Source organism: Saccopteryx bilineata, chromosome 3 (genome assembly GCF_036850765.1).
Source record: "Saccopteryx bilineata isolate mSacBil1 chromosome 3, mSacBil1_pri_phased_curated, whole genome shotgun sequence".
Lineage (NCBI taxonomy): Eukaryota > Metazoa > Chordata > Mammalia > Chiroptera > Emballonuridae > Saccopteryx > Saccopteryx bilineata.
The window spans coordinates 2,970,905-2,998,720 of record NC_089492.1 but is presented as its reverse complement, the minus strand read 5'-3'; the positions used below and the strand labels follow the sequence as shown (position 1 = coordinate 2,998,720).

Sequence of the window (27,816 nt, the reverse complement as noted above, 5' to 3'; positions counted from 1 at the left end):
GCGGTAGCTCCAGAATCCTGCACCACTATCCGTTTTCTATTCCTTTCTTTTTTTTTTTTTAATGAAAACACAGAAAATTTATTTCTGAAAACTCAATACACAAACACATTCAAAGAGTTCAAAAAGGTCAAGTTCAAAATACGTCCCCCGGGAGGAAGCGATTTCACCTGTGTGTGTGTGTGTGTGTGTGTGTGTGTGTGTCCTTGCAGACCATCGGTTTTCTAGACTGGAACACCTAGCCTAGGACATTAGACAAGCCCCAAATACACACGAGAGGAACCTTCCAGAACATTTGGCCGGACACTGACAGCGCACAGCAGTCGCTCCGCTTTCTACGGCTTGGACAATTTTTCCTTACCATTAGACTTTTTTTTTTTTAAGATTTTTTTTATTGATTGATATTTTTTAGAGGGAGGAGAGAGAAAGGGGGAGAGGAGCAGAAAGCATCAACTCATAGTAGTTGCTTCTCCTGTGTGTCCCCCGCGCAACCCCAGGCAGAGACCATTAGAATTTCTGAGATGTGTAAAAAGCACCCTGGGAACCACCTGTCTCCTGGGGGGCCTTCTTCATCTGTACCGTTCTCGGCAATGAGAAGTGTTGGTGTTTTCCCTTTCACCCCTGTCTGTAACTCAGTTAATGTAACTTTGCATGAGTTCAGTGAGGAAGAGACCAAACAGTTCCTTTTCCAAAAAACACAGCTTCCTTTTGCTTTTGCCAGATCAGCGTTACATCGAAACATGTTACTTTATTAAAAAAAAAAAAAAAAAGCCTGACCAGGCAGTGGCGCAGTGGATAGAGCATCGGACTGGGACGCGGAGGACCCAGATTTGAGACCCCAAGGTCGCCAGCTTGAGCGCGGGCTCATCTGGTTTGAGCAAAGCTCACCAGCTTGGACCCAAGGTCGCTGGCTCGAGCAAGGAGTTACTCGGTCTGCTGAAGGCCCGCGGTCAAGGCACATAAGAGGAAGTAATCGATGAACAACTAAGGTGTCGCAACGAAAAACTAATGATTGATGCTTCTCATCTCTCTCCATTCCTGTCTGTCCCTGTCTATCCCTCTCTCTGATTCTCTCTCTCTGTAAAAAAAAAAAAAAAAAAAAAAAAATTCGTGACCATTATTCGGCTCTTCAAAACTATTATTTTCATTAACATTTCCCAAGATATTATTTTGTATTGTATTGTACTTTTTTTCCTTTTTTTCAGCTGGGCCCAAGGTGACTGGAATAAGCAATATTTTAACTTCCCCAGCTGGTTCTGTGCAGACTGGGGTTAAACGGAGTGTCACTGAACAAAAGACTGACAAGTATATTTATATGCCGGCTTCGGGTCATACTGCCCAGAAACCAAGAACATGAATGAGTCTAACGGCTGACCGGGTGCAATAAATCATTTTTCCAAAATTAACTAGTTTCGTTATTTTATTGTTACAAAATTGAAGGCAAGCCTCCTGAGTTGTGAGGTGAAAAACCACGAAAGCTGATTCTGACCTACAGCGTCATCCAGCTGTGGCAAGGGGACTGCAGAGACTCGAGGGCAGCCTGCTGCAATGTGTCTCCACCCCCACCTCTGCATTTATGTGGGCGAGGTTCGCAACACACGAAGAGCGACAGCTAGAAACAGGTGGTGCCCCAGCTCCCTCCTTCAAGCAAGAAGTATAAGTAGTTTCAGGTCCATAAAAGTAATTTTAAAATATTTATTTTATTTGATTAAGAGATTTATTTCCAGTGACATGTACCTTGCGTTCATTTGCTGCTTATCAAGATTTAATATGTTTATGATATTTTGGCCAATTGGCTATGATATTTTGGCCAATTGGCTACCACTAGTAACTTAATTGACAAGTCAATGAAGAAGAAAAGAATTCTCATTTTTAGAGCCTATGGACTTAGGAATTTTAGTAGAAGGCGAAAGATTTATACGATCTGAAAAGAAGCCAGACTTAGGGATTTTGATTTTTAAAGTATTGATTAATATAGATATGTTTGCTGAAGGGAACTTTGAGTTTATCAAGTGCTCAATAATATAATATTACAGCATGAGAAGGGGAATGGAAATATGACTTCAAGGTTAAAGAAGAGTTTGTACAGGTATGTTCTCTGTGGATTATAATAATATGGTATTTAGATTCCACTTGGATACGTTTAAAAGTAACCTTTTTCTTTATTAAAACTTCAGTAATTGTGAATGCTGGAATTTATAGTCTTTAAAACTAGTGCTTATGTTGAAAACATTCAGACGCCAACGTAAGACTCCCCTGCGTCTGAAGGTCACTGGGGTAGAACAGGCTTCTCAGCAGATACAGTTTCAGTCGAGACAGAGGATGAAGTCAAGTTCAGCGAGCCCCCTCTGTCCTGAATCACAGCAATGATGGAAAAAATATAAAAGAGGACAAATTTTAAAATATGTCATTGTGCGTACACGCACACGCGCGCGCGCACACACACACACACGTACACACACAAAACCAAGATAAACAACTCCTTCGACCAGGAACAGAAGAAATAAGATGGAAGGTAGGTGGAGGCTGTGGGTCCTGAACATGCATTAGAAATGCATTAGAACAGGCATTAGAAATACCCCATTTCAGGCACGGCAGACATGGAGCCAAGTGACAGGGTCCGGCCTCAGGGTGGGGACGGGGGGACCTTCCCACTTGCTAAAGGAGACCAAGAACAGCTGCCCAAGTGAACTAATAGACCATGTGCATCTTGAAACTTCCCAACAACCTTCAAAACATGCATGACCATCCCTGTGGGAGGCAACTCGTGGCCTCACAAAGATCTCAACACCCTGATTCCCAAAACCTGTCACTGTGGAAAAGGGGATCTGCACATGTGATCGAATCAAGGACCTCGTGATGAGAAAGGATCCTGGATTACCCAGAGCCAGCCCAGTGTCATCGCTGAGGTCCTTATAAAAGGAGGCAGGAGGGTCAGTCAGAGATGGAGTCGGATGACAAAAACAGAGGTGGGAGAGAGAGATCTGAATGAAGATGACTGGCTTTGCAGATGGAGGAAGAGGCTCCAAGCCAAAGAATGCAGGTGCCCTAAAGCCAAAAAAGAAGGGCAGGGAGCGGACTGTCCCTCGGAACCTCGGAAGAAACACAGGCCAGCTGTCACTTTTGACTTCAGCACTGCCGTCTTCCAGAACTGAAGATACTGGGTTGGTATTGTCTCAGCAACTGGGTGTGTGGTGATGTGTCCTAGCCGGGAGACTAAACTAACACAACTCCCGTTTTACAGGCAGCTCATCGTTAGATCCCCGGTTAGCGGGGGAGGGGCTGGCCGACGGCAGGTCCGCCCTCTCTCCCTGACTCCGCCTGGTGCACGTCCGGATCTCGGTGCTACTGCTGGCCGGAGCCAGCCTGGACCACGGCCGGGCCTGCTCAGAGACACGTGGCCACTCGGAAGGAACTATCTTCCAGGGGAGACATTCTGTCCCGGCAGAGCAGCCCCTGTGCCCGTGGGCGGTGGCTGCCACCACCCCGGGATTATGCTGCTGCTTCGTGACCTGTCAGGGTCCACACAGCAGGGCTGCATGACAGGGGCAAAGGCGTGCGGCATCTCTCCTGCCTGGAGATTCTAACTCAGGGCTAACTCCCAGCCCCTCCCTTGCCAGGATAATGCAGTTTAAAAAAAAAAAAAAAGAAGAAAGTGTAAGTGTGACCTGTGGTGGCGCAGTAGATAAATTGATGACCTGGAACGCTGAGGTTGCTGGTTCGAAACCCTGGACTTGCCGGGTCTAGGCACATATGACAAGCAGGCAATGAACAACTAAAGTGAAATAACTATGAGTTGATACTTCTCACTCTCCTCCTTCTCTCTTGATAAAATCTTTAAAAAAAAAAATTAAGAAAGAAAGGAAAGAAAGAAAAGCCCCAGGAGAATTTTTGTTCCGTGATCAAGTTGGACGGCAACCTCTGAGAGCTCTTCTAAGTACTTCTTCTTCCAGTTGAGGTGGGTGATGTGGGTCCCGGGAACGGCGTGAGCTGGAGATAAGTTTCCTTTCAGAAGGACGTGTCTGAGGCAGAGCAGTCGGGGAAAAAGTGGGTCAGCACTTGGCTTTCTTTTTTTTAACAAGTACACTCATTTCCAGAGCTTTATCTGGGCCCAAGGCCAAGTCAGCTTGGCCTTTCCAAGGCTCCCTGTCCAGCCCACGTCCCCGCCGAGACCCGGGGGAGGGGCAGGGGGATGACCTCGCACGTTGACTCAGGGCAGCGGGCGGGAAGGCCAGCGCCTGCGAGAGGCTCGGGCTGAGACGGACCAGTTCCCAATGGAAGGAATCTGGGGGGTGTACTCGCTTCCTGTTGCTGCCCCAGCGAGTCACCGCAGATTAGAGGCTCCCACCAATGCACAGAACCTCCCGACAGTTCTGCGTGCGGAGTGCAGTTGGTTCCAGGGAAGACTCCATTTTCCTGGCCCATTCGGGTTGTTGGCAGACCTCCGTTCCTTGCAGTTCTGGGGCTGAGGCTCCCCAACTTCCTTGCGGCTGTCACAGGGGCCCAGGTCCAACTTCCAGAGGCCACCTTCCTACCTCTTCAAAGCCGTTAACGCCTGCTTCAATCCCTCCGACAACGTCAGTCTCTCCGGCCTCCCCTGTGGTCGAATCCAACTCTCCTGCCCCCCTTCTCATCATCCTCTTTTAAGGGGCCCTGGGCTCACCCCGGCCCCCTGGATAACCTCCCCAGCTCAATGTCAGCAACGTCATCACAGCTGCAAAGTCCCCTCTGCCATGGGAGGCAGCATAGTCCCAGGTTCTGGGGTTGGGGCGTGGCCCTCTTTGGGGACCACTGTTCAGTCCCCTCTGTAAGGAGGAGGCAGACCCCAGCCCTGAGGAGGGGAACGGGCCCAATGACAAGACAGAGCTGTCACTCAGGGAGCCTGCTGCAGGCTGTCCGTATCTGCTCCCAACCTTATGCCCTCCGGTGCGCACACGTCACCTCCGCTCCCGCACCAGGTGACTAGGCTCAGGGAAGGGAGGTGATGTGCCCACGGTCACAGCTGGTGAGAAGTGAACCTGGCTATCAGACCACAAAGACCAGGGGGCGGCTGTGAGCCCACAGTCAGCGAACAGGGCTGTCCGCCCATGTCTGCCTCAGCGCGGAGCCCTCAGCGGGCCGGTGTGCAGCACAGGGCGGCAGTCACCGCTGCCTGTGGCCAGCTCCAGGTCAGGTCCCCAGGTCCTGCTTCCCTGCTCCACTCTGCCCCTTTTCCTGGGCCCTAGTCACCTACCCCGGGCACTCATCCCAGAGGGCATGCCCCGGCCGAGTGAGAGGAACTTCCTTTCCTTCCACTCTGGGGGTTCTCCCGGAGGGAGGGCACGACCCTGGTGCTCCGGACAACCCCAGGGCAGGCCTGACACGAGCCCATCCCTGGACTAAACCGTTTTTCCTCCCCCCACACCCCGGTCTGGCTGATGCCCAGGTGACCGTCGTGAGTGAGAGCCAGGAGACGCAGTGGGGGCCAGCACCAGCTCCGCCCCAGGGCTCTGGGCCTGGGTCCTGACCTCGGCCCTGTCACGGCAGCACCCCCACCGCCCACCGCACACTGTCAGCAGGGTTCAGAGAGCGGGAGCGGAGCTGTGCACAGTGACAACTACCCAGCACTAGCTCTCACTGTTGTTATTATTTTTAATTTTTTTTACATGTTTGTTTTATTGATTTTAGAGAGAGAGAGGAAGGGGGAGGAGAGAGAGAGAAACAGGAATATCAATCCGTTCCTGTATGTGCCCTGACCAGGGACCGAACCAGCAACCTCTGTGCTTTGGGAGGATGCTGTAACCAAACCAAGCCATCCGGCCAGGGCTGTTATTATTGTTTAAAAGCATTCAGAGCAGAAAGAACTGTGTCGGAATCTCAGCCTGTCCACCTAGGGCAGGGGTCTCAAACTTGCGGCCCGCGGGCCGCATGCGGCCTGCCGAACAATTTTGTGCGGCCTGCAGACTAATCCATGAAGTTCAAAATATTTTGGATAAAATTAAGTAAGCCTAGGGGACTACTTGTATTTTTCATTTCTCTAGCATCCTAGCTAGATATTAGCTTAGTTAACAGCAGTTGTGATGCGAACTACAGTTTCTGGTCGTTTTGTGACACTGAGTAAACTGCATGTACGATTGTGCTTGTTGTACTGATTTTTTTTTGTTTTCAACTGCAGTGAGAAAAGTGTTGCGTAACAGTTGCCTTTTGTAGACCTAGTGCGGCCCGCAGAACGGCTGTGATCTTGCTCTGCGGCCCACATGCTGAGTTGAGTTTGAGACTCCTGACCTAGGGGCTTCTCCTGGCTGCCTGCCTTTATGAATTTGCCTGTTCTGAGTCCCCCATCTGCTTCCAAAGACTCGGCGATTACACTGGGCACCACCGATAACAGAGGAGACTCACCCTGGGCTCATGTCAGTGGATCAGCAATCCCAACTTAACCTGCAGCCTCCTGCCCCTTCACCATGTGACCGGCCCCATTCCCGGGCTCCTGGGATGAGGCCGGGATACCTTCGGGGCCATCACTCAGCATCCCACACGGTGAGAGGAAGAGAGAGGTGGCCCCCAGCGGGCGTTGCGGGTTCCCCAGACCGCCATGCACACTGCTGGGCCGCGGGGACTGCGGGGCCCTCCACAGCCTGGGCACGGGTGAGCTGACCCGCTTACTGTCTCACTCCTAAGATAACCCCACTTCCGTCGGTAAGATTCAGGAGAGAGCATTCAAAAAGCAGTGTATTTCTTTTTTTTATTTTTTTTTTTGTATTTTTCTGAAGTTGGAAACGGGGAGGCAGTCAGACAGACTCCTGCATGCGCCCGACCGGGATCCACCCGGCATACCCACCAAGGGGCGATGCTCTGCCCATCTTGGGGCATTGCTCTGTTGCGACCAGAGCCATTCTAGCGCCTGAGGCGGAGCCACAGAGCCATCCTCAGCGCCCGGGCCAACTTTGCTCCAATGGAGTCTTGGCTGTGGGAGGGGAAGAGACAGAAAGGAAGGAGAGGGGGAGGGGTGGAGAAGCAGATGGGCGCTTCTCCTGTGTGCCCTGGCCGGGAATTGAACCCGGGACTCCTGCATGCCAGGCTCTACCACTGAGCCAACTGGCCAGGGCTAAAAAACAGTGTATTTCTATGGAAAAGCCATCGCCATGCCGGTGCCCGGCATTGTTCTGTCTCGACGATGAGGGAGTTAGTTCTCACAAAGACGCCCGGGGTCTGCTTTGTGAGATGGGGCGGACGGCTTCCGAGAGCAGCCCGCGTGGGCCCCTCGCTGCACCTGGCTCTGGCATTGTGGCCACCACGTTGTTCACTGCATTGCGGACGGACACAAATGTTTTCATCCACTTTTTTGCCTTATTTTTTCAGATTTCTATTTGGCTCCCACGAAATACACTCTGGGTGAGCCTTCAGCTTGTTCCCCTGGGGACCTATGAACCCTTTAAGTGCATCACTCACAATCTCCGAACGTTAACTGAGCACCTGCTATGCGCCAGGCCTGGTGCCGGGCACACGACCAAGAAAATGGTCCCTGCGTTCTGCCCTCCAGAACTCAATCTGTTACAAGTCTCGGAAAAGAATTGGGGACTAAACCCCACCGTGAGCTGCTGGATTTCCAGGATGCTTCCCTTCCGCTGACACGGGTGAGATTTAGACCAGGCCCATCCCCCTTCAGGTTGCAAACACCCAGTGTGCACCCCTGTAAGGACTTAGTGACAAGTGCCTTCTTTCAAACAGGGCATGGGCCGGGTCAGCCAGAGGAGCCTGCTGAGACACGCTGGGTAAGAATCCTTTGCATTGGTTAGCAAGGGCCGACATTGTAGTTTTATTTTTTATTGTAAAAACGATCGCAAGAAATCAAAAAATGAGCAAAAGAAGAAAAATAATCAGTCCATAACTGAACAACAGAACCCAACCACTGCTACAACCGAAAGTACTTCCTTCGTCCAGGCTAAGAAACAGGGAACAACCGTGAAAAAGGCAAGAGAAATACTTTATAGTCTGACGTGAACGTGCCGGATGCCAAACTGGACCAAGAGCAAGAATGTAACACATGAAATGCATCTGCACCTGGCAGTGCGTGGGAGGGAGTCACAATTCCCAAATCACGGGGCTGGGACAGCGGAGGGATACGGAAAAGTTTTCTCCGTTATTTCTGGACCTGTCTGCTATGGTGGTGCGGGGCTTACCGCCGCCGTGAGGCAGGGGAAGGGACTAGCGGTCCCGTGTGCTGGGGGCCACGTTCAACAGACTCAAGTTTGTGAGCAGGTCAAAGAAAAGATCCAGGGTCAAGAAGACTCAACCACATAGGAACTGTGGTAGATGGAGCCCAGTCTTCCGAGTCGGCGAACCCCGCGTTTGAGTCCTGTTTCTGCCTCTCCTCTATTAACAGGGCTGCGGGCCGGCCGTGGAATGCTCTGAGCCTCAGTGTCCCCGTCTGTAGAATGGGACTAAGATGACTGCTGAGGAGAGGACCCTGTTCTGGAAGTAGCACAGCGAGGGGGGACACCGCTGAGCACAGGGGCTGGGCACGAGGGTGGGGGGTTTCTACGACTGTCTCCCTCCCTGTTCCCAGTTTACAGGTGAGGCGACTGAGACTCAACAAAGTGAAGGAAGGTTCCCAAGGAAACGGCAGAACATGAACAACGGCAGGGGGACTTCGAGGCACAGGTGGGCTGTTCCCACCTTTATGGCCGTAAATAACTCCATTTTGAACACCGTTGTGTATGCTGCTTTTTCCAAACTTCAGATAGCTACCTTAGAGACAGCCCTGGAGGCGGAGGCCCTGGGTCACAGGCACAGGTCCTAATACAGACGCTCTGCACCACCATGCTGTGGGGGCGAGCCCTGCCCCACAAGCCACGATCGCTCGGGGGTCACTGCTTCAGTCCATCATCCTTTATTCATCAAACTCATCGAAAATGGCCACAAGAGCTTCTGATCGATCAGCGGAAGCTCCCACGAAGGAACCACACGGAGCCGATGAGACTCCAGGTACGGTGGAGGCAGGAGGCATTTTCCGGGCATTCTAAGCTGCTTCCAGACCACACAGGAAGACAGAGCAACCTGAGGACATGGGCCCTGAGATGGCCCGACCCTCGTCCAGGGGTGACAGTGCCTTCTCTGATCCTGACTGGCCTTTCCTGAAAGCGCCCACTTTGTCAGCTGCAGTTTCGTGAATGTCTGCTTAGTGTTTGGAATGAAGGCGAAGAAGTCCCAAGAGACTTCTTCCCCAAAAAAGAAAGAAAAGAAATGGAAGGAAGGAAGGAAAGAAGGAAGGAAGGAAGGCAAGCAAAAATTCCCTTAAAGGCTAAATATGTTGTCATACAAGAAATGTACACCTGCCATGGCCAGATAGCTCAGTTCTCTAACCAACTGAGCTACCTGCCAGGAAAATGCCTCCTGCCTGCAGTGGTCCCCAACCCCCGGGCCGCGGACCAGTACCAGTCCGTGGGCCATTTGGTATCGATCCGCAGAGAAAGAATGAATAACTTACATTATTTTCGTTTTATTTATATTTAAGTCTGAACGATGTTTTATTTTTAAAAAATGACCAGATTCCCTCTGTTATATCCGTCTAAGACTCACTGTTGACGCTTGTCTCGGTCACATGATACATTTATCTGTCCCACCTTAAAGGCCAGTCCGTGAAAATATTTTCTGACATTAAACCGGTCCGTGGCCCAGAAAAGGTTGGGGACCACTGCGTTAGAGCATCGTCCTGAAGCCCAGAGGTTGCCGGTTTGATCCCTGGTCAGGGCGCGTACAGGCACAGAATTCATGTTCCTGGCTCTCTCCCTCCCTCCCTCACTAAAATATATCAATCAATCAATAAAAAAATAAAATAAAATAAATAAAAAGGAAATGTAAACCTAATTAGCGTGCTCTCTAGGCAAACCCACTGAGCCTGAAACAGACCCGGAACCCGGGAGGGCCTCAGCCTGGATCGTACTCAGCCGTCCCTGGGGGCGGCGGACGTGTGCCCAGCTGTAGGCTCCCAGTCTGTAAAATGACACAAGCAAGCACACACAGTCCCTTTTTCCTTCCTAGGTAAATAAGGATCCGACGATCAAGTGGTTGGTTCACGATAGGCTAACAATGTCATTTGTCATCCAAACCAGGACACCTCTGCAGGTGAAAGGGGGTTTCGATAATAAGTACAGGGGGTCCTCGGCTTACGACGCAGTTCCGTTCCTACAACAGTGATGTAACATGAATTTTGGTGTACAGCTAGTGCTCGACTTATGACCACGATTGGTTCCGACAGACCGGTCGTAACACGATTTGGTCGTAAGTTGAGTAGGCTATGTGTACAGTACTGTGAAATGATGTTATAAAAATCTTTAAGTCATATTTTATCATAATTTTCTTTCATTATTGTTATATATCATAATTTTCTTTGTTCGTGTTATACCATTTGTATCATCTCTACACCATTTTGTTTCTTATTTTTACATTCGTCGGGTTTAAGTAAAACACTGCATTATCAGTACAACTGGTTTAATATTTGCAAAGACAATTTCCTCTTGGTAGATAGACATCTTGGGAGGGGTTTGATGAAAAATATCCAAGACACAAAACTCAAATTGCTGTACCGAGTCTGGGATAACAGTTGAAATGGTGCACGCGGAGATGGTAGTGCTGCCGGAAGCTGGTCCGCACTGTCGTACGCCCAGCTGGGCAACGCTGGCGCTGCCAGACGTGGAGCAGTCGTGGCGCAGTCGTGGCTAGCGGTTGTGGTCGTCAAGTCGAATGGTCATAAGTTGCATAGGTCATAAGTTGATCAATATTTGTAAATCAAAACACACCCTAGCCTAACACAAACAAACACTTGCGCTTTTAACCGTCCAGACTGGCGAAGGTGAGCGTCCAGGGGGGCGTCGCCTCCCTCACTCATCCGCCGCATTCCCGCGTGTTCTCCCGCCGTGCGCAACCAAGCTAGTTCTCCCAAGTAGCCCGTAAGCACAACACTAACAGCATAAGCTGGAACACTCACGTCTCAATTTCTTTAAGTTTTCACGGGAGTGAGCGTCATAAACTCGAAACGCCATATGTCGAGACTGTGGTAACCCGAGGCCCCCAGTGCTCTGACTCAGAGGGCGTAAACCGGGACCTCCTGTGCAGACCAGGCCCTGTGCAGACACTCGGCTGCTGGGTCATAGGGAAAAGCCGTGAGTGGCGGGTGGGCAGATATTCACTTGCTGTGCCCTGTGCCAGGCGCAGGGAGGTGCCTTCCCACGCTGGCTGGCTGGGTCCTCACACCAGCTGCTGTTCTTCCTTTAAGGCTTGGGGGGTGTGCAGAGTGCCAAAGCAACTCGCCTGATGCCACACACACCACCAACCCCCCAAATGAGCAACAGAGACAAAAGTGCTACAGGTCTGGGCCCTGGCCGGTTGGCTCAGTGGTAGAGCATCGGCCCGCATGTGGAAGTCCCGGGTTCCATTCCTGGCCAGGGCACACAGGAGAAGTGCCCATCTGCTTCTCCACCCCTCCCCCTCTCCTTCCTCTCTGTCTCTCTTTTCCCCTCCCGCAGCCAAGGCTCCATTGGAGCAAAGTTGGCCCGGGCTCTGAGGATGGCTCCATGGCCTCTGCCTCAGGCACTAGAATGGCTCCACCACAAGTAACACCCCAGATGGGCAGAGTATTGCCCCCTGGTGGGCATGCTGGGTGGATGCCAGTCGGGTGAATGAGGGAGGGAGACTGTGTGACTGCCCCCCTGCTTATAACTTCAGAAAAATACAAAAAGAAAGAAAAAGAAAAGTGCTCCAGGTCAGCAGTAGGTCAGCAGAGGCGAGACTGGACAGGGTCCGGAAGGCCCGCAAAGGCCTCCCCCCCGACTTAGGTCAGCTCCCCAGAGCTGGAGCGGGAAGGTTCTGAGCAGGCTGATCGGAGTGTAAAGTAGACCCCCACGCACCCTTTCCTGCAGGAGAACCCTGGGCGCTGAGAGAGGCAGCGAGCCTCGGGACTCTCAGCAGGCAGACCCCAGGGCCAGCCCACACACGGGCCGCTCTGGGTGGCCAGCCTGCCATTAACCCAGACCCAGGAAAGTGTGGGTTCTGGTCAGAAACACAAAGAGGTCTTCACCGGAACAGCCTGTCACGGGGAGACAATGGAGCTCTGAGTGTCACACTCGGCTGGCACTGCCACGGGAGGGATCTGCCACATGGACCACAGGTGAATGCAGGGAGACCAGAATCCTCCAGTCATTCCCGAGCCTAGTCACTGACAGGTGGCATCAGTTCTGTGGTTTGTGAATCAAAGCTGAATTCTGTTGACCTGAGGGCTCCGATCCGTGGGGATCAGTACAAGCCCTGCATCAAAGCCAGGCCCCAAACCCCTTTCCCTCAGACATTTGGGCTCCAGCCATCCCCACTGCGAGGTCCTAACCACAGCTGTGACTGCGCCTGTGGCTGTCCTTCTCTCCAATGCCTGGCTAACGCAGCCGTTCAGGGAGGCATGGGTCCTGGTTGGGTCGCCTGCCTGGAGTGGGCGGCTGTCCCTTCCCTCCCTCCACGGCTGGGCTGCGAGCCTCTGCTTGTCCTTGAAGGCCAGCCTCTGCGGGGAAGGCCTGGAAGGTCCATGTGACAAGGGGGCAGGACTGTGGCTGTGCATGGCATTCTTCCTCATCTTCCTTTTACATATCTGCTTCTCTTCATTTTGTTTAATATTCAAAAAGTGCTTTGGTGAAAATAAGTATTTGTGATGAGGAGGTGGAGGAGGGAGATGCATGCCTGGTTAGGTTCCTGTGACGCGCCCCTCCCCTCCCCCCTCTCCCCCAGCCATCTTGGCCTCTTCCACGGAGAGGGGCCTCAGAGCCCCAGAACATTTTCTCCGGGACACTTACCACAGTTGGTGACTCTGCATGCATTCCCATCATTACTTGAATGAATGACATCTCTCGCCCAACCCCTCCGCCCACCCTGCTCGATCAGAGGAGACACAGTATCTCTTTTCTTCTGTTTTAATCAGCTTCATCATATAACTTCAAACAATAAAAGGCATCCATTTTAAGTGTACAGTTTAATACGTTTCAACAAACATCCAAACATACCCACACTCTTCTCTGCAATCTGGAGAGAACACTTCCACCCAGACCCCTGCCCCCAGCCCCGCCCCCAGCCGCTGGCTGCCGGGCCTGCCTCCCATCACTCCGGATTAGTTCTGTCTGATCTACAGTTGCCTATAAATGCAGGTGGGCAGGCTGTGCTCTTCCGTGTCTGGCGTGTGCTTGGCAGGGCGCTTCTGAAATCCATCCAGGTTGCCATGTGTACCAGTTCTTCTTTATTGCATGGACAGGCCACAACTTGTTAAACACTCCATCTGTCCGTGGGCATTTGGGTTCTTTCCATGCTTAGCCATTAGGAATCAGCTGATAGGAGCATTTGGGGACAGTCTTCTGAGTGCACATGAGCATGTTTTTTGGGTAAACATCGGGAGTGGAGCTGCTGGGCCACGTGTAAAAATCTATTGAACTCTGTAAGAGCTGCCAGCCTGTTTCCTGAAGCATCTACCCCCTGTAACCTGGTCAGCAGCACTGTGATGCCTGCGGCAGCTACCCACGCCAACACTGGCACCATGGGGCCACTCCTCTTCCAGGGGGCACCTGCCCAGCCCTGCCCGGTGCCCTGGTGTGCCCACCGTGGGTGCCAGTCTGCCGTGGCGGGATGCAGGCGGGAAGGCATTCAGCCTGTTATTCTGTTACATTTCACCTCCACTCCTCTGGGTTTTGCTTTGTTTATTCTCCCCCAATCTTTCGTTGTTTTAATAATTACACAAATAGCATGTGACCAGGGCAGAGATATTAGACCATTCATGAAACAGTAATTTTAAAATCCCCCTTGTCTCTCCGTCCAGAGTCCCTTCAGGTCCCACACCCACCCTGAGAAAACGAAGATAAGTCAACACACCCCTTGTCTTCGAGGGAGGGGCGCCGGCCCGGTGGTCTGGGTCCCAGGGCCCAGAAATACATTCACACACACGGTCAAATGATTTCTGACAAGGGTGCCTAGTCCACTCAGTGGTAAAAGGACAGTCTTTCCAACAAATGGTGTCAGGAAAACTGAACAGCCACCTGCAAAAACTGAAGTTGGACTTACCTTATGCTGTCTACCGGCATTGACTCAGGATGGGTCTGAGCTACAGCTACAAGATCCTTAGAAGAAAACACAGGGGAAACTTCACCCTGTTGTATTTGCCAGTGATTCCTTGAACAGAACACCAAAAGCAGGAGCAACAAGTGGAAAGCAGGTAGGTTGGACTACATCAAGCTCAAGAGCATGTGCGCATCCAAGGACACGGTGCAAAGAGAAAGGCAGGCTGGGAGCGGGAGAAAGCGTTTGCAAATTGTGGATCTGAGAATGAGTTAATTTCTAGAATAAAGAGCTCCTACAACTCAAGTAAAAAAACAAAACAAAACAAAGAAACAACCGATTCAAAAATGGGGAAAGGACATCAGTAGCATTTCTCTAAAAAAGACATACAAATGGCCAATAAGCCTGTGAAACTAGGCTCAACCTCACTAATCATTATGGAAATGCAAATCCAAAACACAATGAAACGCCACTTCATACCCGCTAGGATATTACAGAAAAACCAAAAATAAGTGTTGCCTCGATGTGGAGAAAACAGAATGCTCACACTGCTGCTGAGAACATTAAAATGGGGCGGCTGCCGCAGAAGGACAGTATGGCGGTTCCTCAAAAGATTAAACACACAATAACCACAGGATCCAACCATTTCACTTCTGGGTATACAACTTAGACCAAGCAGGGGTGCAAACAGATACCTGTACCCCAGTATTCATAGCCGCATCGTTCACAACAGTCAAGAGGTGGAAGCCACCCAAGGGTACCAGCGGATGGTTGGATGAACCCAGTGGGGTCCACGTACCAGCGGATGGATGAACCCAGTGGGGTCCACGCACACGACGGAGTGTTATTCAGCCTTAAGTGGGAAGTTCTGACAGATGCGGGGACATGGAGGAGCCTTGAGGACAGTCCGTGAGCTGAAGCAAGCCAGTCACAAAAGGAAAAACACTGCCCACGACGATTCCAGCCACACGAGGCGCCTCAAGGAGTCAAGGTCACAGGGAAAGAAGGACGCTTTGTGCGGGATGCGGGGTGCAGGGGCAGAGCAAGGAGTGAGCGTTTCGTGGATATAGGGTTCCATTTGGGGAAGATAAAGAGTCTGGAGATGGGTGGTGGCGATGCTTTGCACAATGTTCATTTACTTAATGCCAAGGGCTTAAAAAGTAAATTTTAGGTTATATTTTTCCATGATAAAAAAATTTTTCTTTTTTTAATCATCTATCAGCTCTTGTCACTTTCCTGCTGCAAACTCTCCGATGACTTCCTAGGAACCCATCCTGGCCCACCCTCTCCCCTCGGCGACCCAGACCGCCCCTCGCCCCTGCCTCCAGTCAAGGCGGACCTGTGACAGTGCCGCAAGCTGCTGGCCTCCTGGCAGCCGTCACGGCGGTGGGCTCGGGTCTGCCCCTCATTATCCCTGTCCTCGGGCCATTTTATCTGTAATGACAGCCTGGCGAAATCATATTTTCACTTGTATAATTATACTCTACTGAGCTAAATGATCATCATTACCATTACTAAATATTTACTAAGCACTTCGAGCCATGCAAAGCTAATGAGATGTAGCTTCAGCTCTCAAAAGGCTTCTTTCCCAATTCCATCCCAAATTCACTTCAGCGGGGGTTATTCCTCCTCTTGGAGAAGGGACAGAGAGGCTATGATTTTAGCCTGGAGCTTTATGTGCACGAGCAACATGCTGGCCTGGACATTCTGATGTGCTCCTTTTTTCTTCTTTATACTTTATGTGCCAAATCCGGGGTAGGTGCTAGCCCAGAGGGAGGAATTTCTGAGCAAATAGACCACTCTAAAACAGTGTCCTATGGCAGGGGTCACACAAACTCAAGTGCCCGCAGGGGCCGAGCAGGTAGTGGAAGTGGATGAAGCAGGCAGGTGAGTGCTAGGGAGTGGTGGGGCCTGTGGCAAAGCCAAGAGCATGTGACTCAGTTAGGGATGAGCCAGTTCTGCCACGATGTCATGTGGGATCAGCGATGTCTCACTGTCCCACACTTCAAGCTAGAAGTGTGGGAACTTTGGCAGTCACTAGTTATTATCTAACCTGCTACCCTTCTACCTTAAATCTCACCCCATAACCCATCCCAGGCCACACACTCGTCTGGGTCCTGTGGTCTGGCATGTGGTTTCTGTCAGTGTCCAGGGGCAAATCTGAAGCCACTGTTCAAGTGGACAGCAGTTCTGTTCTCTGCAGAAGAGAACACATCTTTACTCCGAACCCCTTGGAGTCTGTGCTGTGACTGCGCGGAGGACCTGTCAGGACTCCTGATGCAGCCTTACCTCCCCAGACAGCCTAGCTCTGTGGGGTGACCCGGTGACTGGGCCAGACAGAGCCGCACACTCAGAGCCGGCTCACATGGCGTCTAAAGGTTAGAGGGCCCCCAGCGCGGGACACTCCAATTCTCTCTCTGCCAGCTCAAATAGGCAGACGGATTCTGGCTGCTGGAGCTGCCATGCTGAACCCAGCATGACCAAGTCAGCTGCACTGATCAACTCAGCCTGCCCAAGGACGCGCTTCGACGCTGCACCAGAGTCCACTCCCACATCTCTGCTTCATCTGAGGAAACACACGGAGACCCCGCTGTTCTTTTCAGTGTCACCATCTCCTCCACTGGGCTGTGCGATCGCTTTCCTGGGGCACACTGCAACTAGGATTGGAGTTGAAGGGGACAGATCTCGGGAAGGCCCAGCATCCCCTTGCCAGGTAAACACCCCAAGTGAGATGATAAAAAGGACTTCAAGGCCCCGACCGGTTAGCTCAGTGGTAGAGCATTGGCCTGGCGTGCAGGAGTCCCAGGTTCGATTCCCGGCCAGGGCACACAGGAGAAGCGCCCATCTGCTTCTCCACCCCTCCCCCTCTCCTCCTCTCTATCTCTCTCTTCCCCTCCTGCAGCCAAGGCTCCACTGGAGCAAAGTTGGCCCAGGAGCTGAGGATGGCTCCATGGCCTCTGCCTCAGGCGCTAGAGTGGCTCTGGTAGCAACAGAGCGACGCCCCAGATGGGCAGAGCATCGCCCCCCAGTGGGCATGCCGGGTGGATCCCGGTCGGGCGCATGCAGGAGTCTGTCTGACTACCTCCCCGTTTCTAGCTTCAGAAAAATACAAAAAAAAGCCTGACCTGTAGTGGCGCAGTGGATAAAGCGTCCACCTGGAAATGCTGAGGTTGCCAGTTCAAAACCCTGGGCTTGCCTGGTCAAGGCACATATGGGAGTTGATGCCTCCAGCTCCTCCCCATCTTCTCTGTCTCTTTCTCCCTCTCTGTCTCTCTCCCTTTCTCTCTCCTCTCTAAAAAAAAAAAAAAAAAAAAAAAAAATAAATAAAAAATTTAAAAAAATACAAAAAAAAAAGGACTTCAAGCAGGTGCAGTCATCTCCGCAGACGGGTGGGGTGGGGGCCAGGGGTGCTCTTTCCACCAACACAGAGGCTCACAGGGATGGGGGGTGGGTTCGGTTCTCAATTTGCTTGTATTCTCCCAACTATCCCCATTCTAATCCTCACTCTTCCCAAGTAATAGCCTAACTTCACAGAAAAGACCCGGTGAAGGTGTGACTTCCATTTATCTTGTCATCATCCATGAGGCAGGATCACAGATAGGTCTGACCTGTCTGTAACCCTGCCAGCCTCGAGGCTACAAAAGATAAGGTATCTCTGAGGGCCAGGCAGGCAGGACCTGGCTGCTCTGAGAGTATAAAGCCCTGAGCCTCCAGTTTTCTGTCTGAAGTCTCTCCAGTGCCTTTAGAAGCAGCATGCCCCATGGCTCCATTCCCACCAGGAGGGCCGCTCACAGCAGCCAGCCTTCCCTTCAGTGGGCACGTGACCCAGGCACCCCCAGGTGAGAACTGAGGCAACCGTGTGTACCAGCTCGCTCTGCAGATCAGCGGCCCGAGTCCCATTCCTCTGGGCGTGTGTCCTGGGCCTCTGTATGTAAGCCTTAGGATGCCATCAGGAAAGCAGAAAACATTGAGATGTTTCACACAGGAAGGGACTTGATGCCAAGAACTGAGGTGCAGGGTGTCGGGAGAGCTGCGGGGCACGAGGGAAAAGGTGGTCTGAGTGAGAGGGACAGGGACAGGGAGATGGGACCCAGGTCCGGAAGCTGGCACTGCCCCCAGTGTGGAAGCCGGGAGCCCACACCGGCCTCTGTGAGAGAGACTGCTGCTGGGCAGAAAGCCAGAGAGGGCGACGCTGCTCAAACTGTCACCTGTGCCCTCCAAGCCTTCACCCCAGCTGATAAACTAGGTTGTTCCTCCCGTCCCACTGTGTGTCCCACCACTTTCCCATGGGCAGAACCTGGGAAGTCAGCTGGCGGGGGTTCCCAGAGGTGCAGTTTGCCCCGGGACAGATACAGCAGGGGCAAGGAGAGCCACACGGCACCAGAAATAACCAGCACACGTTTCCTGGGGCCGGGAAGGCAAACTGGGCAGACGGGCAGCAGCGCTACCAGGATGACGTAGGAACTCACTGCGCTCTGTCCAGTGCAGCCACGCTCCCAAGGATCAGAGGCTCATTCTCCCGTTTCAGGTTTGAGGCTGGTTCCATTTTTTGTGTGTGACAAAAGACAGAGAGAGGGACAGGCAGGGACAGACTGGCAGGAAGGGAAATGAGAAGCATCCGTTCTTCCTTGAGCCACCTTAGTTGTTCACTGATTGCTTTCTCATATGTGCCTTGACCAGGGGGCTCCTGCAGAGCAAGTGACCCCTTGCTCAAGCCAGCCACCATGGGGTCATGTCTAATGCTCAAGCCAGCCACCATGGGGTCATGTCTAATGCTCAAGGCAGCGACCCCACGCTCAAGCTGATGAGCCTATGCATAAGGCGGACGAGCCCATGCTCAAACCGGCGACCTCAGGTGTTCGAACCTGGGCCCTCTGCGTCCCAGTCCAACACTCTATCCACTGCACCACTGCCTGGTCAGGCCTTTTTATTTTTTAATGGTAAGCAGTTCCCCTCCTTTCTAAAGATTTCCTTTTCTGCCCCTCTCTGTACTTCTCAAAATGACTGTCAATACCCTGCCCGCCTCCTGACCTTCTCTTCTCGTCCCTTCTCCTGAATGCTCTGGGCTCTCGTCACTCCTCAGATGCTGTCTTCACTGGTTCTTTCCCACTCTCAACCCAGCCCGCTCCAGACGTGCCGAGAACGGCCAACCTTACAAAACTCAATCACCAGCCAGAGTACCAAAACATCTAAAAACTTTAAAAACCGTCAATGACGCAGCTCGTTACTCGTGTGGACCAAGGCCCCTCTGTGAGGTGGGTGTTGACTGAGTCGTTTCTTGCTCTTGCCTTTTGTGAGTGCCCAGGGCTTCCCCACTCGCAGAGGAGTGCTGAGGCTGCGCCTGCCACCTCTGCTCTGCACAGGGCCCGTGAGTCATCACAGGGCAGCAGGTGGGCTTCTCAGTGGGGTCACCCCTTACTTCAGAACCCCCTGGCTCTCCACTGCTCTCAGAACAGAAGTCACACTTCTTACCTGCCTGCCGGCGCAGGCCCCACCTGCACCCACCTGCCTTGCTAAGCACCTCTCCCTGGCCCTCTGCCTCACTCGCGGAGGCCCAGCCACACTGGCCTGGCGGTACAATTTGTAAAAGCATCTTCCTCCTCAGGCGGGCGCCCGCCACTTTGCCCAGCCTTCCTGCGCAGCTGCGCCTTGCCCTTCTTCAGATCTGGGTTTAAATAACACTTTGCGGGGGAGCTACTCTATCATCCCAGTTTCTTTTTTTCACAGCACTTACCATCGGAGATTTTACTTTTCTGTATTTGAAAGTAAGCTCTGTGAGAACAGGGACCATAGCTGTCCGGCTCGTGGCTGTACCTTTGTGCCTAACAGTGTCTGACTTGTATTTCATGCCATTATTTGGGCCAAGCCCTGGCGTCACAGCGGTGAGGACGGCACTGTCCTTGCACTCTCGCCTCCACTTTCTAGAGCAGGAGCACGGCACAGGCACTGTGATCGCTGGGTCCCTGTGCTGGAGGCAGACGTCAAGGCCTTTTCTTTTTTTTTATTTTATTTTTTTTGTATTTTTCTGAAGCTGGAAACGGGGACAGTCAGACAGACTCCCGCATGCGCCCACCGGGATCCACCTGGCACGCCCACCAGGGGCGACGCTCTGCCCACCAGGGGGTGATGCTCTGCCCCTCCGGGGCATCACTCTGCCACGACCAGAGCCACTCTAGCACCTGGGGCAGAGGCCAAGGAGCCATCCCCAGCGCCCGGGCCATCTTTGCTTCAATGGAGCCTTGGCTGCGGGAGGGGAAGAGAGAGACAGAGAGGAAGGAGGGGGTGGGGGTGGAGAAGCAAATGGGCGCTTCTCCTATGTGCCCTGGCTGGGAATCGAACCCGGATCCCCCGCACGCCAGGCCGACGCTCTACTGCTGAGCCAACCGGCCAGAGCTCAAGGCCTTTTCTACTACAAACGTCAGTAAGCTGGACTATCTGAAACCTGGCCGTGGGTCCCCTCAGGCAGACCGAAGATCAGTCATTTTCAGAACCCACTAAACTTGCAGAAACGTGCTCTACAGCGGTGTATTTTATTTTTGTAGTCATTATCTAAGTGATTGACAGAATTGAAATCAGAAAAGTTAAAACAGGTACTCTGAATTTTCCAAACTCTTTCCAAATGAACCTGAAGTCAGCTGATTTGGGCTGACAAGACCTTGAGCAGGAACACGGAAGGTTCACAGTAGAATGGAGGGTTTGGCAGAGCTGGGCGGAGTCCCACTGACAGGGCGGGAACTCTTATCTTCAGATGCCAGGCACTCTCACATCTCACACCAACCGGAGACGGTGTGACTCTCCCCCTACCCGCAAAGGGGGACGGTGGTTCAGAGAGAGCGCTTGCTTTGCCTGGGCTCACACTGCTAGCAAGTGGGAGTCATCTTACTTGACTTCTCTGCAGTTTTCAATCCAGTTCATCAGTTTCTCCTTTCAGAAAAGAATGTCTTCGATGGGCTTTATGGACACCCTATCTCCTCTCCCTCAGCGGCCACTTCTGCCCAGTCTCCTGGGCGGGGTTTTCCTTCTCTTTTCCATCTTGAAATCTTGGATGACCTCAAGACCTGGTCCTTCAATCTCTCCACTCTATCTACACCTTCCTCCTAGACACGCTCATCCAGGTCCATGGTTTTAACTGCCACCTAGGTGACGGTGGCTTTCACATTCATTGCCCCAGGTTGAAGTCCAGGCTGGAATAGCCACTTGGTCACTCAGGACTACCACAGGTGTTTGGAAGGGAAATGAAACTTAGTTCGCTCCAAGCCAAACCTCTGTGCCATTGCCTTCCAGTGTTCCCTGCCTCGGCACATGGCCACCATTCACTCACCCACGTGGGTCCACCTGACTCTCCCCAGGGCCGCCTGACTCATTCGGAAAGAACTCCACGGTGCATAAGCCCTACCTGACCTGGACCCCGGGGGAAACCCTACCATTCTTTTCCTAGCAAGTCCCCCTAGTCACACCAATATCTTATTCATCACAAAAAATCACCTACCTTGCTTCCCTTCCAACACAGACCTCCCTCCCCCATCTATTTACAGTCACAGCCAGAGGATTTTTTTTTTTTTTTTTTGTACTTTTCTGAAGCTGGAAACGGAGAGACAGTCAGACTCCCGCGCCCGACCGGGATCCACCCGGCACGCCCACCAGGGGGCGATGCTCTGCCCCTCCCAGGCGACGCTCTGTCGTGACCAGAGCCATTCTAGCGCCTGGGGCAGAGGCCAAGGAGCCATCCCCAGCGCCCAGGCCATCTTTGCTCCAATGGAGCCTTGGCTGTGGGAGGGGAAGAGAGAGACAGAGAGGAAGGGGGGAGGTGTGGAGAAGCAAATGGGCGCTTCTCCTATGTGCCCTGGCGGGGAATCGAACCCGAGTCCCCCGCACGCCCGGCTGACGCTCCACCGCTAAGCCAACCAGCCAGGGCCTCTTCCCATCTTTTATAATAAAAACCAACAGGACAGCTCTCAGTCCTCAACTCCCACATCCGGGCGGCACACCTGGTTCCACACCAGGTCTTTTTGAGCTTCCCTGAAAAGCTCCTGCCCCAGGGCCTTTGCACTCGTCGTTTCTTCTCCCAGGGAAGCGCCTTCTCAGATGCCAGAGCTGGTTTCCTCTCCACCACTCCGGATAAAACAGTCCGCTGTTCCTCTGCACCGTCTACCCTGCTGTACTTTCCTCCACGGTAGGTCAGTACCCTGTCTGCTTGCCCGTCTTTTTCCTGTCTTCCCTCCGGAATGCTGGCTTCAAGAGCTCCTTCCTACCCACTTACTGCATCGCCAGACCCAACAGCCAGGTCACCGAGTACACACTGAGTGACAAGAACAGAGGGTGACACCTCTCCTCGCCTCCCGGAAGAACTCTTATCACTGTCCACCTCCTCTGGGCAGCACCACTCTCCCTCGGGTTCCTGCTGCTACCCCTGCCAGGGGACAGCGTGCCCACTACTCCGCCAGCAGCCCAATCCCCGCCTCGCGGCGCTCCCTCTGGCGCCCCGGGCTCCAGGTGCGCAGCCGCGGGGCGCGCGGAGCATCATGGGACTTGTAGTTTGTCCCCGGAAGAGCGGTAGCCTGCCCCCGTCGCCGACGCGCCTCCTCAGCACTACAACTCCCACGGGGCAGCGGGACGCCGCTCCCGCACCGACCGAGTTGGCCGGCCACCTCGCGGCGGGTCCCGGCTGCTGCCGCCGCCGTGGGGGAAGGGCACAAAGATGGCGGACGTGGCCGTGGGCAGAGACAAGTGCGGGGAGCAGCGCCTCGTGTTGCTGCCCCTGTCCCGCATCCGGGTCATCATGAAGAGCTCCCCCGAGGTGTCCAGCATCAACCAGGAGGCGCTCGTGCTCACGGCTAAGGCCACGGTGAGGCAGACGCCGCCCGGGGTGATGTGAGAAGCGGGGCGCGGGGGTGGGGTAGCCGTCGGGACCGGTCGCGCTGCGTAGGCCCCCCGGGCCCGCGCGCTGGCGGCTCCCCCCCGTGGCGGGTTCACGCGTGCGCGCCCGTCCGCGACCCGCCTCGCTTCCCCTCCACGGCGCGCGCGCCCAGCCCCCGCCTGCCCTTCTCCCTCTGCCCCGCCCTCCCCGCGCGGCTCCCATCCTCCTTCGCGCGCCGCTCGCCCCGCCCACCCCGCGCCGCCACTCCCGCCTGCCCTCGCGCGGGTGGTCTCCAGGGCAACGGCGCGTACTGGCCCTCGGGCCCCCTGTGCCTCCTGTGCCTCCCCCAGCCGCGTCACGGTACCCAGGACCCTGGAACGTGCCCTTCTCGCTTTCGTCCTATTTCTTGGTTTCGGGGCTGCAGTTCCCGAGACGGCCCGGCGAGGGCCCGGCGCTGTCACACGAGGCTCGAGGGCCCGTGGAGCCGCGGGTTCACCCCACCTGTCCCCGGTGTCCTCGCAGGACGTCCCCGGACTCGAAGTCCTGATTCCGGGGACCGGAGCATTCTGGCCCTGTGTACTAGATAGACCCTCCTAGGAGAAAAGAGCCGTGTCTCCTGGTTGGGTTCTGATTGGGCTCGACGGCGGCAGGCCAGGGCCCTTCCTGTGCCCACGCTGGGCCGTGGCTCCGCGGCATGCAGCCTCCGTGGCTGGAGCTTTCCCGCAGATCGCGTGGTCCAGCTCCTCCTCGTTCAGCACGCAGTGTCCCTCCACTGTGTCGGGACAGATCCGAGCAAGGGAAGTGGGAAGCCGCGGATGTCCTGCCTGCTTTGTGTCCGAGCCATGCTTTCTTAGAATCGGGGAAGGATGGCCCGTTCAGCATGGGATGTTGGGGTGCTTGTGTTTTCCGGCCCGCCTGGGTTCAGTAAGAACTGAGGAACTAAGGTTGGTTTGTGCAGCAGGCTGTTCGTTAGTCCCCGTCCAACCGCACTACATGGAGTTCAAGAGAGAGGCTCCGTGCAGGCTGTTGGTTTAGGGAAGGTGTTCGAGCAAAATAGGAAACGTGGTTGATTCTCAGCTTCCGGTTGTTGACTTATTTGTAGGCGACCCACCTACGACAAAGTACTCCTGAGCCAAACAGAATTTCTGAATGGTCTCTTGGACTTTTTTTTTCTGTACAGATTGATCATCAAACGTGTGATTCATTGTTTAGTTTTCTCGTTTTTTCTCAAGGTAAAAATCTAAAACCTTAGGGAAATGCCTGCTTCCCCCACCGACTTGGATACTACCTCTTAGTTTCTTTCTGACTTATTTCTCCTTTCCCCTAGTGGTTTCCTGTAATTTGAGAAACCAAGATAATTTGCAAGCGTGGAAACTTAATGCAATTTGAAAATGTAAGTTCGATGGTAAGTTTGCAAAGCACACCTTTGATTTTACCTTTTCATTTGTTTCAGGAACTCTTTGTTCAGTATCTAGCAACCTACTCCTACAGACACGGCAGTGGGAAAGAAAAGAAAGCACTGACTTACAACGATTTATCACACACCGCGGAGGAATCAGAAACGTTTCAGTTTCTTGCAGGTACTTAGTCTTTGAAACGTTCTGTATAAAAAATGCGTAGAAAAAAAAAAAGAAGTACTTAGTGGCCCTGGCCGGGTCGGCATCCATGTGCCAAGGTTGTGGGTTTGATCCCTCCTCAGGGCATGTACAAGAATCAACCAGTGAATGCTTTAGTAATAGTGGAATGATAAATGGATGTTTCTCCCTCTCTTCCTCTCTAAAATCAATTTTAAAAATGCTTAGTAATTTACAGCTCTTCTCCCCTGCTTTCACTGAAATAAACATCTTGCTCCTTTCGCTAGCTGGCAGAATTGACCATGACCTGGCAGTTTTGTCTATTGAGGATGTTTGTTACGTGGCTCACCGAGAGCGATAATGAGGTCAACAACCTGCACCAGGGTGTCTGGCTGACTAGTGGGCCCAGCAGGAGCCCAGTCCCGCAGACAACTCCCTGCCACTGAAGGCAAAACTGGGGGCTGGTCTGCTTGGCCCCAGAAACAGAAACAGAAACAAGCTGTGTGGGCGATGGCTGAAAAGAGCTAATTCTACCCCCTGGGGCCAGCCAGCCCTCTCAGGGAAGGTGGGTGGGTCTGTCACAGGGTTAACAACACACAGAAGCACATGGTTTGCACTCAGTGAGATGGAAACAGGTCTCCAGCATGCCTCAGGAGACTGCCCAGAGAGAACACTAGTCTGATTTTGTCCTGTTTTGGAACCTATTCTGGAGGTCAAAGCAGGAACTAGTCCATTTTGAAATGTGTGTGTCTGTATTCATGGTCTGCCATAATCAACTGCTAATGTTAGCTTTATGTTTTAAAGATATACTACCAAAGAAGATATTAGCTAGTAAGTACCTGAAAATGCTGGAGAAGAGGGAAGAAGACCAGGCGCAGAATGACGACAATGATGGAAGTGAGGACGGTGAAGCAGAATCCTAACCCCGCAAAGAAATGCTTTTAAAAGTCAGCCTGGTGAGGACCCTCCTCCTGGCTTAGCACCATTGCTCTGATGTAAGCACAACTCTGTGTGACTTTAGTCTCTTTCCTTTTCAGAGACTTCAAATACACTGTCTTCTTTCCTGGCTGAGATAGAGCATCTGATGCACCTAAATAGGCAAAAGGAAAGTTGTCAGAGTCACAGTATAAAAAAAAATTTTCAGCGCTGGCCAGGTAGCTCATTTGGTTAGAGCATTGTGCCCATACACCAAGGTTGTGAGTTCAGTCTCTGGTCAGGGCACATGTAAGAAGCAACCAGTGGGTGCACGGGTGGGCGGACCAACAGGTCAGTGTTTCTCTCTCTACCCCTCCCCCTTTCTCTAAAGTCAAGAAATAAATGGGGGGAAATTTTTCCTTCTCTTAAAAAAAAATTTTTACAGATAGATTTTGAAGAGCTAAATATCAGTTATATAAAAACTAGATCCAGTTTTAGCTAAACGTAGTTTATGTTATGTTATGTTTTATGTACTGTTACATTTGTATTTTTGTATTTTAATAAAATTTGAATATTTGTCCAAATACTGCATTTTTAAGTGTAAAGACTTAACATTTTTTAAATTAAAAGTTGTATGTATTTTTACAGTAAAATGCTTTGTAGACCTAATTTTAGACTATTATTTAATGCCTTGCTTATTACTTGAGACTTTTGTGAAATTCAAAAGTGAGCATTTCTAGCACTTTTATTCCCAGAGAAAATTTTCAGGTCAGATCCTAAATCCAAAAAGAAATATCGTAGTCCCTCTACACAAGCATACTTTTCTTAAAAAGAAGTTTTAGAACATGTTGTGTATTGAAGAGCTATCTCACTTACTGTTCTCTTCCATGCACCTGTAGTCGTCGTTTTTACTAGCCAGAAAAGAAAACCGTAAGTTCTGTGTTTTTTCACATTGGGTAAATTTTTGACTCTCTATTCTTTAATCTTTTTTTCTTTTGAGTTATCTACATCCAGCATTATGTTCAGTCTTGGTTGTGTGAGCAAACGATCAGTTCCATGATCCCTGATATGCTCCTGTACTCCCTACTCCTGGGCACCCACTGATGTTTTCTGTGTCTTGTTTTTAAAAATAAAATTTTTAAATCCACTATTTGGTGTACAGTTTTGAGTTTTGACAAATGCAGCCCTGTAATCACCATAATGAAGATAGGATGGTTTTATCACCTTCCCCAAAGCTTCCCGCTGTCAGAGACCAGACTCATTCCTGCCCTCGCCCCTGACAGCCCCGGGGCTCCCCTCCTCCCACGCAGCCACGGGGCCCTCCTCCGCCCACACAGCCACGGGGCTCTCCTCCGCCCACGCAGCCACGGGGCCCTCTGCCCACGCAGCCACGGGGCTCCCCTCCTCCCAGACAGCCACGGGGCTCCCCTCTGCCCCGGCAGGCACGGGGCTCCCCTCCGCCCATGCAGCCCTGGGGCTCCCCTCCGCCCACGCAGCCACGGGGCCCTCCTCCTCCCAGACAGCCACGGGGCTCCCCTCCGCCCACGCAGCCACGGGGCCCTTCTCCGCCCACGCAGCCACGGGGCCCTCCTCCGCCCTGGCAGCCACGGGGCTCCCCTCCGCCCACGCAGCCACGGGGCTCTCCTCCGCCCCAAAGCAGGAGGCAGCCCTTTCTCAAACGGGCCACACAGAAACTATTTTAGGTTGTGTGGGCTCGATAACCTGCCACAACCACTCAACTCTGCCATTGTACAGAAGCAGCCACGGATAGTACCGAAAGGAACAGGCGTGGCTATATTTCAAGGAAAGGATATCTGGACACTGATACTTGAATTTTGTGTCGTTTTCATGGGTCTACTTTTTATGTTTTCAAACATTTAAGAATGTAAAACCCATCCTGATCTTATAGGCCACACAGAAACACAGTAGGCACACGCCCAAGGCTTGCTCGCCCGTCTTCCCAGTGACACGTGAGTGGAACCCTGGTGTGCCACCTATGAGGCTGGCCCTTACGGTCAGCATCCTGCCTTTGGGACCGGTCGTGGGGTCGCGGATGTCCACATGCGTCCCTCTTCCCCGCTGAAGAGGGCTTCACAGCCTGGCTGCACTGCTGGTTTATCCAGGCCCCAGGTGCACAGTCATCCTGTCTTGATGATGAGACAGCCCTGTGCACATTTATGTACAGTGAACCTTGGCCTGCTCTAGCAACAATGTACATTGTCAGTATTTTCAGCCAATGTTTGCTTTTCTTAGCCCAGCCCTCCTTACTGTCCCAACACCCCTTGTCTTAGTGCGCACAGAAGTCAGAGCAGCCCGGTGAGGCCACCAGGGGATTCCGAGCGGCACCAGCGTGGAGCCACAGCCAGGGTGGGGGCCCGGACACCCTCGGGGCTGAGTCCCACACACCCTGGA

The 27,816-nt window shown here is 52.6% G+C and overlaps 1 protein-coding gene across 2 annotated transcripts; it reads left to right on the top strand.

Annotated features, from left to right (window-relative positions):
• Window positions 1–22,667: 22,667 nt before the first annotated feature.
• CHRAC1 (chromatin accessibility complex subunit 1) lies at window positions 22,668–26,551 on the top strand. 2 transcript variants are annotated; one of them, XM_066265605.1, is made up of 4 exons: window positions 22,669–22,903; window positions 24,369–24,495; window positions 25,294–25,445; window positions 25,527–26,551. In XM_066265605.1, the coding sequence occupies exons 1-3, from the start codon at window positions 22,757–22,759 to the stop codon at window positions 25,410–25,412; spliced, it is 393 nt and encodes a 130-aa protein (XP_066121702.1). In that variant the 5' UTR covers window positions 22,669–22,756; the 3' UTR covers window positions 25,413–25,445; window positions 25,527–26,551. The 2 variants fall into 2 exon arrangements, with proteins under 2 accessions (XP_066121701.1, XP_066121702.1); XM_066265604.1 differs by having other exon boundaries at window positions 22,668–22,903; window positions 25,294–26,551.
• Window positions 26,552–27,816: the final 1,265 nt, after the last annotated feature.